Raw genomic sequence first — 12187 nt, 5'->3', positions numbered from 1 at the left:
CTAATTTAAAAAAAAAAAAAGATGAAGAAATTTGAGATCTTTCTTGTGTAAATTCAGCTCTTTTCCATTATAAAGAGTTTTCTGTGGCATAGCTAGCTATATGTTCAGATAATCTTAATCCTGTTTTGTTAATTCCTCCTCCCCTATTTTTTAAGTGTGAAAATTGCTTTTCAATGCTTTTGTTAGCATTGAATATGTTCAAACAAGAACTGAAGGCATTTTCACTTATTTATTTAATCAGCATTTATATACCACTGTATCTGCTAAATAAGCCATCACTTGAGCCCCATAGGGTACATCCTGCAACATGGGTCCTATCCCCCACCAAAGTAGTTCCATTTAGTTATTCATGTGAGACAGAAAGAATGTTCATACACAGAAATATGTATGTTTTCACTCCTATTTCAGACTGATAATTGACAGTTGTTGCTGTGTGACATTACTTCAGTATTTTAAAGGCAAATCAGGCACAGCATAGAATGAAATAACTTCTTAAAAATCTGTTTTGCTTCCTCCACTCTTTCCAGGTTACTGAAATCTGAAAGTACAGATTCTCTCTTGTCCCAGGCGAGCGAAAGCAGCGGTAGTCGCCATTTAGGAGTTGTCACAAGGCAATGCCTAGAGACATCGGTCTCCCTGCCTTCTGTAGCTGTCAAACAGTCTCAGAACTGGATGCACAAAGTAACCCCCAAGAGCAGCTCAGTAAGCCAGAGGTGTGGCAAAGAGGCAGAAATATTGAAGCCCACAAAAGAATCAAGATATCAGAAGCATACGCGGGTAAAGAATGTCTTGGGATAGCAAAAATGGAGTTGTGTTTTTGTTTTTTTTGCCATTCCTAGATTAAATAAACGAGGGCAAAGTGTGAGTTCAGTGTATTAGAGCCATAACTCCAATAAATCTCTATTGGAGACCCACACGCCATGTCAGGCCTTCACAGCTTCTCCAGCCAGCCTTTATTGCTCTGCCTGAAGCCTTCATACTGCTCCTACTGTGTCTGCATCTTGCTCTTTTAGTCATGCTGTTTTCTCGCAGTATGATCCTTGCCCTATGTTTCTTTATAGTATTATGCACCCTGAGGGAAATGGGTGGAGCAAAAACTGCTGCTAGTTCACAGGCCAAGTGTCGGGCCCTAAAGTGGTAAGCAGGGCTTGTGTACCCCACAATATAACTGAATAACACACAATAAAATAGTCAGTTTCCAGAGCTAGTGCAGAGTTATAAAGCTTTGGGAAATGCTTCTTTATGCACTTATGTCAGAATATGTACATTTTTCCCTAGGAGGAGAATAATCTCAGCACAAGAAACTGTAACATACGAAGCTGCTTTAAGTTAACTAGTCAAAGGGGGAAAGAAATTAAAGGGGGCTGAATGACAACAAAAAAAGAAAAATGCAAACAAGTGTGTTGTGTGTATGTGATGATTTAAAAAGTAATGCCTGGCAGCTAGTGTTTCATCTTGAAAGGACAATATGAATATGTTATTCATATTCCTGTGAAGTAGGTAAACAAGCTATCTGTTTGCATTTTCAAATTAAGAAAACCAAAACAGTTTTTGTATTTTTTCTTTTAGCATGAAAAGGGCCACTTCATCCATTACGTCTTTTGTGAGGCTGATATTGAAAAGTGTGACTGTAACAAACACATATTTGTGAGCATGTGTAACATACGAATGTACTTGTCATAGAGCCGTGATTGGTTGCTACTTCCTGTTGAATGTGTACCAGGTAGCAAGTCTGAGTTTTGCTTTGTGTAATACATGAAATGACCTAGGCACTGACCATATAGCAGGACGGCACTGAGAGAATTGCTGGTGTCCCTTTTGTAACCTTGTTCTGTTCAGATGAAAATGCTGATTTAGAAGTAGGGTATATGATGTATTCGGGCTCAGGACTATAAAATATGCCTGTGTTTTCTCAAAGATGCTGAAGGAGGTGGTGACAAAAACCCTTGAGAAACATGGCATTGCTGAAGACCACAAGTGCTTTGCAACGTGCAGTCAACGTCTGTTTGAGATATCCAAGTGTTATTTAAAGGTACTTGAGTTTTCTCATGTTTTCCCACACCCAGAATAGCACGAGTATGCTCTGATTTCATATGCTGATGATTTAAAATTTGAAAACTGACAAGGGGAAGTGTAGGATGTGCAATGTGTTCAGCAAAGTAAAGTGCCTGCCACGTTCCTGTACCATGCACAGCATTTGTTTCTCCTTGGGGGGTGGAATGCAAACCCATCATGTCCCCTAGTGTTAGGGTTCGAGAATACCCGTCTGACTGCAGCCTTTCTTCACTAAGAGACCAACTCAAAATAGTAGGCGTTTCATAGCCCTTGCGCTCTCTCTGTCTGTCTCCTTGTGGTGGAACATAGGAAGCTGCCTTATGCCAAGTCAGAGTCTTTGTCCATCAAACAGGGTCTCAAGACAGAGGCATCACATGCTACCTGTCCCTTCTAACTGGAGATGCCAAGGATGGGGGGCTTCTGCTTGCAGAACAAGGGATCTACCCCGAGCTATGGTCCTACCCCCAACATGAGAGAAAGAGCTGCTGCTACTCTAGTATCACAAAGCCAGCTTGGCAGGTGGGGGAATACAAGAGGTAGAGCCCAACGCAAATTTGAGGTTCGAGCTAGTCATGACATTGGAACTCCATTCAAATTGCATTACAGTGTGTGATATGTGGATGTGTCAAATCACACCTGGGCTTAAGATTCACTTTCACATACAAATTACTGCTGAATGTTTGTGCCTGTTTTGCACACTATATGGCAACAAACCCTGGTTTGTCACCATGTCTACTCTTAACGGAGCTGTGGCTATTCCCAGCCTTCTAGCTGCACTTGTAGGAAACATACATTTCTACTCGTCCGTCTGTCACATTCACACACACTTAAAATTGTTAGGCATACACTTAATGTGTCAAGTAGCCTTACTCACAGAGACTGAGGCAATTTCAGATGTCACTTAAAATTCTTGCATAGTTTAGTTTGTGGCATGAATCTGGCCCCCAGCCCCGACCCTGCATTGTGGTCTGTTACTGTGTGTGTACAAAGCAGCATCAGACTGTTAAGTTGGAAGGTTTAAGAGCTTTATGCTGTGATCGATCCTCTTTGCAGCTTTGCAGTCTAGCAGAGTTGTTCAGGAACCAGAGATCTGAACTGCTTCTGGTAAATAAAGGCCAATGGAAATCGCTCACTGCACTGTAAATGGGCTAGCAGGGAGTTTGATCCCAGAAAGAAAACTCCCAAGTGGTGACAAAAACATATCTGCGTTCTGGGTGCAGTTTGTCCACACTGATTTAGCACATCTCACCTTAATTCACATGGTGACTGTGCCTCCATGCTGATCCCTGCTGATCCATTTAACACTCTGCAAAATTTGGGGTCAGTGTCAGCAATGCAGTCGGTGTGCAAAATTCTTACAATGTAGTCTCTTCTCTTTTCGGGGTACCCCACACTGTTACAATATAATGGTAGTGATTCAGTAGTGCATTAAGGTCTTATGATGGCAAACGTTAACTGTTCTGTGGGTGGGCAATACGTGTGGTGCCTATGAAATGAACTCCATTACTGCTGGGCCTGAGCCAAAACTGCTTTGTACAGTGTTCTTTTTCATTCCATTTTGTGGCAATTTATTGGTACTTGTGAATACATTCACATGGTTTTGGTGCCGCCCTTCTTAATATAATTTTCCTCCTTATATGTCCTATTTACCGATGCTGCTATTTGATCCTATTGGCAGCATACGTGGATTTCGCCCATGACATCACAACACATCCAGCATAATGATGTCACTGTCACTTGTAAACAAAATCTCAGGGGTGCAATAACAAATTGGATTAAATGGCAATGAGGGCAAATGATACCAAGGATTGTGAGGGCAAAGGAGACGAAACATTTTGCTTAAAGGACTTGGTAGCCAGGGGAGTAAAAGAAGAAATATGTTCAGCGAACGGGGGCGTTTTGGTAACTTGTGTGGCTGCAGAATATCAAAATTAGGAAAAGCTCAGTATAGCATCTACTATTATTTTGCTGCTGCTGTGTAATGCACTGTTCACAAGAACATTAACGTATTTATGCCTCTTGCTAACCTTAAATTGAAACACTGAGATCAATAAACTAGCACATTTATAAAGTAGTATGTTTCATATTTAGGATCTGAAAACGTCTAGGGGACTGTTTGATGAAATGAAGAAAGCCGCTAACAGCAATGTTAAACAGGTGACCCTCTCTTCCTTGTGCCTGTGTGTGTGAGCGCTCGTAAATAAATTACTTTTCCTGGGCTGGACATGGAGACTTGGCTTCCCTTGCTTATCGAAGTACCATTGGCTTTGTGATTATTGAGTTATCTAGCCTGAATTAGATTACTTCATGTAGTGTCTGCAATGAGCTGCTGGGTGAATCTGAAAGAGGAATGAATTTCCTTAGTATTGGAATTTGAATGGATTGTTGGTTTAGGGCAGGGGTGGGCAATTTGTGACCTTCCAGATGTTTTGGCCTTCAACACCTGTCATCCCTCACCATTGGCTAAGCTGGCTAGGACTAGGGATGTATGAATCCCTTACCTGGCTCTGTTCCGGGGCATCTGCGGTGGGGGGAGGCGATCCGTCCCCCCCCCCGAATCTTCCTCGCCATTTGCGTCCCTGCGTTAGCTGTGATAGGCTACGTATATATTTATGTAACCTATCACAAAAAGAGCAGGGACACAAATGGCGTAGCGGATGCTATTTGCATCCCTGCTCTTTGCCGTGATAGGCTACGTAAATACTTATGTAGCCTATCACAGCTAACGTAGCGAGGGAAATGGCAGCTGCAGACCGGGGCAGCCATGCGCAACCGTAGACAAAGGCAGTGGACGGCCGACAAAAGGTAGGGTCCGTCCCGGGGAGGTTTCGCGGGGTGGCTTGCTCTGTTCCGCCACGGACTCCGGGGGGACGGATTCTAAAGAATCCAGCCTCACTGGAGTCCATGGTGGAATTCTCTAACATCCCTAGCTAGGACTGATAGGGATTGTAGGCCAAAACATCTGGAGAGTCACAAATTGCCAACCCCTGGTTTAGAGTGGGTTTTTTTGTTCCTTTGCTCACCATAATACCTGCCCTGGTTTTAGATATCCACATGGTATCCTCCTTTGAAAATCCTTCACTCATAAAGAACCATCAGAATATCCATTAGGTTCAGCATTCTGCACTGCATCACCATATATCTCTGAGCTCAGAACATAAGAAGAGCTATGCTGGATCAGTGGCCAACCAGATGACTATGGGAAGCCCAGAAGCAGGACATGAGTGCAATAACACCTTCTTGTTTGCATTCTCCAGCAACTGGTGTTCGGAAGCATGCTGCCCAATACTAGAGGATTATAGTCATAATAACTGGAGGAGGACAGCCTTATCCTCCATGAATTTGTCTAATCCCCTTTTAAAGCCATACAAGATTGTGGCTATCACTACATCTCATGAAAGTGAATTCCATAGTTTAACTATGACCTGTGTGAAGAAGTACTTCCTTTTATCTGTGAATCTCCCACTGTTCAGCTTTTTTGGATGACCTCAGGTTCTAGTATTATGAGAGGGAGAGAAATGTTTCCCTCTTCACTTTCTCCACACCATGCATACTTTTATGCACCTCTATCATGCCCCCCTTTACCTGCCTTCTTTCTACACTAAAAAGCCCCAAACGTCGTAACATTTCGGTAATGCTATGTTCATTTTATCTGTTTATTTACCTCTAGTTCTAATTACATTTCTTGGCATGTATTTACAGGTCACTGAATGGGTTTTAGAAAAGGCCAAGGAGAAATGACATGTGCCAGAGCCCTTGCCATTCTGTGGACAGCCTTTTTTGAGTAACCACAGCACATTAAATGGACAGCTTGGAGTGCTTTGTTAATATAATTCAAATGCCTAAAACGAACAGTAACTGCAGCATGGTACACTCAAAGGTCTGTGAGATGAAACACTTTTTAAAGTGAGCCACTTTGTGTGTGTGTGTGTGTGTGTGTATATATATATACATATTTATTATGTCACTGTGTATGATGTGACGTGATGAATTTGTTTTTTGTGTATGCCTTGTACAGGTTTTTCTTTAGACAATAATAAACAACTTTTTGAAGGGTTGACAGCTTTATGTTTTTCTCCTGTTTGCAGGATTTAAAAGATATTTAACTCTGTAAACAACTTCTCGGTGGTTAGCCAACTAGTCATAAAAGTTTTACAAGATGGTAACATTCTCTTGCACTTTGGAGCAAATTACTGTCACTTTTGTTGAATGACCCTAAACTAGAAGGAACCAAAAGGCCATCAAGAGGAAACACCCTTCCTTTAAAAGCTAGAACCAACCCCACCTCAGCAGATTAACCAACATGATTCAACGTACAGAATGCCATACTTGGAGAGCAAAGATATGCACAGTAAGGTGTACAGCAGCAGGGAAAGAGCACTCTTGATCAGGATCACCAGCGTGGGGGAGGGGAGAGATTAAAGCTTCTTCACTCTCTGAGCAGTCCTAATTAAGATCACGGGGGGGGGGGGCATTAAGTTTCCCCCCACCTCCAATCATGATGAGGAGTGTGCTGGGGGGAGGGCACACAGGGACGGCTCTCCTCATGCACCCTCTTCCCCAGCATAATTAAAGTGGGGACGAGGGGCAAAGGTGGTGAGAAGGAGATGAATTCATTGGTGGAGTGGGGCAACCCATACCAGGCCACAGGAAAGCTCTTTGACAAGCCACGTATTAGTTGCTCACCCCGTCTACAGTCTTCTTTCAAATTTGCTTCTGAAGCGAGAGGGCTGTTCTTGCACATGATAGCAAATGCATTTCTCCTGTGGCTATCACGTGGAATGTAGTTGGGTGAATGTTATTTCAGTGAAGTAAACAAACCACTTGACAGTTTTTTAGTCGGGGAACTTACCTTGATAACTGCTGCCGTTCAGTGAAACTAATCCTTCACTCACTTTTACATACTTCAGTGGGATTAAACTAGTCAAGTGGTCACTGAATAGAAGTATATTAATTTCCATGATAGAATTCTTGCTGTAGAAATTATCACCTCACAAAGACTCAGATAAATGTATTTTTTATTAAATATAGTCTTTTCCCTCTAAAATATAAATATTTTAAACTAAATTCTTATAAATCTGGAGTAGCTCCATATAATTCATTCTATCAACCTCAACCAAATATGACTCGGTCCAAAATCTGTATTTAATTTGTCTATAAATATATAACAAATTTTCTCTTTGCAAACTAGTTATATACTTATTCTTCATATTGTAATCTGAGCACCTTAAGTTACATGACATACTGCATCATTTAATAGTTGATAACTAGTAGATGAATTTTAATTATTTACAATGCAGATAAATCTATAATATTCCAGTGATTTTTGTTAAGTGTTTAAAGAAGTAGTGCAGTATAATTTACATATGCATTGAGTTTCCCTACAATTCACAATATTCTGGTTTTATTCTCTGACTTTGTCACTCAATTTCATAAATGCCTTCCATTTGTGATTGAAGGTATCTTGAGGGAAGAGCTTTTAATTCCTGCTAGGTTGGTAAGCACATAAATTGGTATTCCTTTGCATTTATATATTTGCATGTTCCTTAATTTCTCAAAAAAGGTAATTTAAACCCTAAATCACATACCCACTATCATCCCTTAACTGACAGACATGGACATTCTAATGCAGTTTTGGAGAACCCCTGCCTGCAAATGTGTTCCTATTCATTTTAATGTAGGAAGGAAATCTCTCTCTGGGTACATGGCTCGTTTAATTCCCTTGAAGTGAACCGTGGAAACCCATGCCCAAACAAATTCCATGTGCACATTGGAGTGGCACACAGAGCCCTAGATCTGGGCAACACTTCCTTAAATTCGCTTATCTCAATAGCACAAGAATCATGCTAGATGTTTTATGGAAGACAAGCTAGTTCATATAACTACCTAACAGGGCTGGTGCACGTGACATGCTCCAGATACCTTAGTCATGGCTAAGAGATCAGTCCCTCTGTTCTTTTCCCTCCAACTCCTCCCTTCTCTGGCAAAAATTCCCCATGTCTACTTTAACCCACAGTTAAGAATTAAACCAGTTCCAGTAATGCTAACCATGTTCTCTCAGTCAGGGTTCAATAATAAGCAGCTTCAAATGCTGATTGAGAGGAAACCCTGGCTAGTGTTAAACCAGGAGGGAGTAAGTGTGCAATGCCTGATCTTTTAACTGTGGTTAAGAGAGCAGGAGCATTACGTCTACCATGACCCTATCCCCAAAGGCTTACATGGCGGAGTTAGCGTTGGAGTAATATGGATTCTGCTTGGTGTCTTCTGTATGTAAAATAAGACAATTTCTCAATTTAGCACATGCACAAAAATAACCCTATAGAGATTTACTGTGTCCTGCTTCTTGGGAACACAAAATGAAACATAACTGAGTTCCTTTTTGTCTACTATCAAAGGCCATAAATATTGAACGCTCAGTAGAGTTCCCAAAAGGTTGAATAACAAGGATAACTATAACACTGTAAACCACTTACTCCAGGCCCCTCAATCATATTTCCTGCCTTTTGTGTGTGTACAAAATAGGGTTTTAGTGTTGATGGATTTGGGAGCTGTCATTCAAGCAATACTGCTCGCGAGTAATGTGAAGCAATAAACATGACACTTCATCATAAGGGTAGGCAGCTCCCTGGTGCTGTCAGTGTTCTCTACCGTTTTAACTGTTTTTATGTACTTTATTGCTGTGAGCCGCCTTGGGAGGGCTTCTGCCCTGAAAGGCGGCCAAGACTTTTTTAAAAAATAAATTAAAAACTGTCCAAATCTATACTTTGGGACAAGAAGAAAGCAAATGGGAGTGAACTGCATAATAGAGGGAGGGTGCTGCTAATGCAAATGGGAGTGAACTGCATAATAGAGGGAGGGTGCTGCTAATGCAAATGGGAGTGAACTGCATAATAGAGGGAGGGTGCTGCTAATGCTCCTGTTGCTCTTCAGTCTGGGGAGGGAGGGATTAACAAGGCTTTTCCCTGTGTCAAGGCATGCGAGAGCCAGACAGTGGAGAGAACTGCTGTTGCTGGGCTTTCAGCCTATGCCAGCACTGGCCATGTTTTGGACCTTCCAGACCACAAACTACAACCTTCAAGGGAACCACAACCTTTACACACACATTAAATATTAATTATTTATATTAATAAAAGTATTGACATAATCACAGCTAATTAGAGGTAGAGGCCTTGTGGGTCTTCATACTGGTTATAAGTCCAGTTAATAAGGGAAGACAGAGGGACTGATTAATACCTCCTTTCCTAGGTGAAGCCTGCAGAGCATGTGTTGAGGGGAAAGGCCCGTGGAAGGCTCAGATTAACCCCTCCTCCTTGTCTAATGCCCTGTGAAATGGGAAAAGGCCTTGGAGAGAGCACATCAATCCCCCCGCCTTCCTAGGTGAGGCATACAGCGCATGAGTGGAGGAGAAGGCCCCATATCCTGGTCCTAATTCCTGTCAGGTGGCTGCAGGTACCCCAAATCAAGCAATACTGATGGACTTTTCACTGTTCTCCAGGCCCTAGTAGCCTCCTCTTTTCTCTGTGAACTGGGTTGGTTTGTTCCTTTTTAGCTGAGCCTCCACTCTCCTCTCCACACTGTTCACAACTCTTCAACAGTCTTTGTCAACCAGCAGCTCCTCTCCTTTCCACGCTGTCCACACCTCTTTGGCAGCTGCTTGTCTCCTCTCCCTCTGTGCTTCTTCAGCAGTCTCCTCACTCTTTTCCCTCCTGCATGCTGTCCATGCCTCTTCAACTGCTTTAAGTGGCTGCAGAGGGCAGGGATTATCTGGTCTCTGGGCATCTCAAAGAGCTGCGAAATGCATGGATGCCTTTGTTGTCTCAAGAGCTGCAGCTGAACTGTCGAAGAACCATATGTGGCTCCTGAAAAAGTTTGGCCACCCCATAGAATCATAGAATAGTAGGGTTGGAAGGGGCCTACAAGGCCATCGAGTCCAACCCCCTGCTCAATGCTCAGTCTATGCTCAATTCAAAATGCAGACTGTCTTTTAAAATTTCTCCAAAAGGCTTTATCATTTCAGCTGCCTTTGTTGTATTTCATTGTTTTCAAATGCATCATGTATCTCAAGCGATGCTGGGAGTGTTTCAGCGTACACGTTGCTACTATTAACGGAGCAATTCTATTTTAGAGAAGTTAACTTGCTTCATTTTATCAACTGAATGTGCATGGCAGCTTCTGCAGCCAATTGTTCAGTGTGCCCATTGTAACCCTTTGTCTATGCTACTTAAAGACACGTCCAAGGTCTTGTGTGTGTACGCGTGCGTGTGAGCACACACACACATACACACACGCCCTGGATGCCCCCCTTGTGGCTGACAGGCTTGGCAGTATCGCCTTGCTGTGGCAACTCTGAGCCCTGGCCCTGGGAATTGTGCAGTTTTATGTGGTATTTACAGAACACTGGAAAAAAGCACAAACATGGTGGACTTCCAAACCATTTCTACTTTGTGTTGTATTCACTGTCTGGAGAAGCAAGCCACTGAACTTATACCTTAACGGAAGGAACGTGGTGTTTTCCTGGTGCTTTTCGAAAATGGAAAGGATGGCTCAGTGGAAAAAACGTCCATTGTACATGGAGTCCGAGAACTTATCAAATCCTATGTGGATGAATGCTCACTGTATTCTATCTGCTTAGCCCTTGCTTACAGTGGTTTTGAAATTCCCTAAGGATCCCTACCTGTATCAGTTTGTCTGCCAGGGCACGCTGTCGGTTCACACAGACTGTTAGTCCAATCTGCTGGGGGGCAGCTGTCACCCCACCTGAACAGAGAACACATACTGTTGTTGTGCACTGCAGGCGAATCTAGGAAATGGTGGGCATCCTTCGTGACCAGGGAAACATGTCCACCATTACCAATCTTCTCAGTGAGGAACCCCCAAATCTTCCAAGGAACCCCAGAGTTTCTCAGAACCTACTTTACTGCTCTGTAACACTTATATAGGCACAGTTATGAATCTGAAATGGCACCGTGTAGCATTAATCTGTTACTCCTTCAATACTCCATTTTTGCCTTTATTGACAGCAATCAATGTTGTTTCCCATGTGTGTTAGTTGAAGCAAATGTTCCTGCTTTTAAGCTTCTTGACAACTCTTATTCTTCCGTGCCTAATTTTTGTAGCTGATCCAAGCATGGCCTTTGCACTCTCAGATCTTAAGCCCCTGTGCAGAATATGTCTCAGCAGTTCCGGGTGTTGCCAAATTAAGACTGGACAGCCAGCTCTATTTTTTTTTCGTTGCAAAATGTGACAGACGGGATTTATGCTACCAACCCAAGTCTTGTAATCTTGGCTGAAAGGAATGAATGAATGATGAACACAATCGGCTTTGGACAAGAGTGAAGGTCCAGTTGCTGAAATTGAGAAAAAGAGAGAATGATTTTGTGAGTGCACTAAGCTAAAAACATACATGGAATAAACTCTGGGTTTGATCCAAAGGTATTCTGCTCATGGAAGGAATGCTTCCCTGAGCAGAAGGGAATGTTTCGATCCAATCCACTAAATGTAATTGTTTAATCATAAAAATCTGACTTTCACAGTATCACAAGAGTAAAGCTGCATCCAGCATGACAATATCATTTTCAAGTATTTGTAGATTATGCCCGGGGGGGGGGGGGGGGCTTGCCAACAGTGTAGCCCCAGGGCTGTATATATGCAGCCCTGCTAGAAAACCAGCAACTGGGGGGGACCAAATGTAGCATTTACTCCCCCTCCCAAACAGTTGATCTTGCTCTTGCTGATCTTTTGACAGCGCTCCACTTATCTGGCACTGGCAGTTGGATCAAGGGGGTGGGAGGGAAAGAGAACCCTGTCTGTTTCCAACCCAGCATCTGTTTTCAAGGAAAAGGAAAATGCAGCCCCACTGGTTTGTGGCAGCCGTTGTACATCTAGCCAGTGACAGAGGCAGAAGCCTGCTTCCAAATGTGTATTGCCTTTAGCTGAAAGGGGGTGTATACTGGTCCCTTGGATAGTCACCCCAGCCCTTCCAGGGAAAGGTCAGGATATCTTCATTAAGCAAACTGCATCATTTTGTTATTTTTTTTTTAACCCTTAAAAAAACCCCGTTCCTCTAGACTGTTCATTCCCCCTGTACAGTGGTGGAGAAAACGTCAAAACTGGTATTTAATGAACTTTGTTA

General features: G+C 42.6%; 2 protein-coding genes across 3 annotated transcripts in view; one reads left to right on the top strand and one right to left on the bottom strand.

Moving 5' to 3' along the window:
• MTBP (MDM2 binding protein) overlaps positions 1 to 6114 on the top strand; it is a 38233-nt gene extending 32119 nt beyond the window's left edge. The window contains exons 19-22 of the mRNA XM_084848879.1: positions 528 to 777; positions 1919 to 2032; positions 4147 to 4212; positions 5758 to 6114. Coding sequence (XP_084705005.1) covers positions 528 to 777; positions 1919 to 2032; positions 4147 to 4212; positions 5758 to 5796 — 469 coding nt within the window. The 3' untranslated portion in view covers positions 5797 to 6114. The remainder of the gene's footprint in view (positions 1 to 527; positions 778 to 1918; positions 2033 to 4146; positions 4213 to 5757) is intronic.
• A 949-nt stretch (positions 6115 to 7063) lies between these two features.
• Positions 7064 to 12187, bottom strand: part of SNTB1 (syntrophin beta 1) — a 135839-nt gene continuing 130715 nt past the window's right edge. The window contains exon 7 of one of the 2 annotated variants that reach the window (XM_084848880.1): positions 7064 to 11402. In XM_084848880.1, coding sequence (XP_084705006.1) covers positions 11310 to 11402 — 93 coding nt within the window. In that variant the 3' untranslated portion in view covers positions 7064 to 11309. The remainder of the gene's footprint in view (positions 11403 to 12187) is intronic. The other variant, XR_014790007.1, reaches the window with a different exon arrangement.

This window comes from Heloderma suspectum, chromosome 4 (genome assembly GCF_057233095.1).
Source record: "Heloderma suspectum isolate Gila_16-S chromosome 4, 16-S_ref, whole genome shotgun sequence".
In the NCBI taxonomy this organism is placed as follows: domain Eukaryota; kingdom Metazoa; phylum Chordata; class Lepidosauria; order Squamata; family Helodermatidae; genus Heloderma; species Heloderma suspectum.
This window is presented reverse-complemented; position numbering and strand designations above follow the sequence as displayed.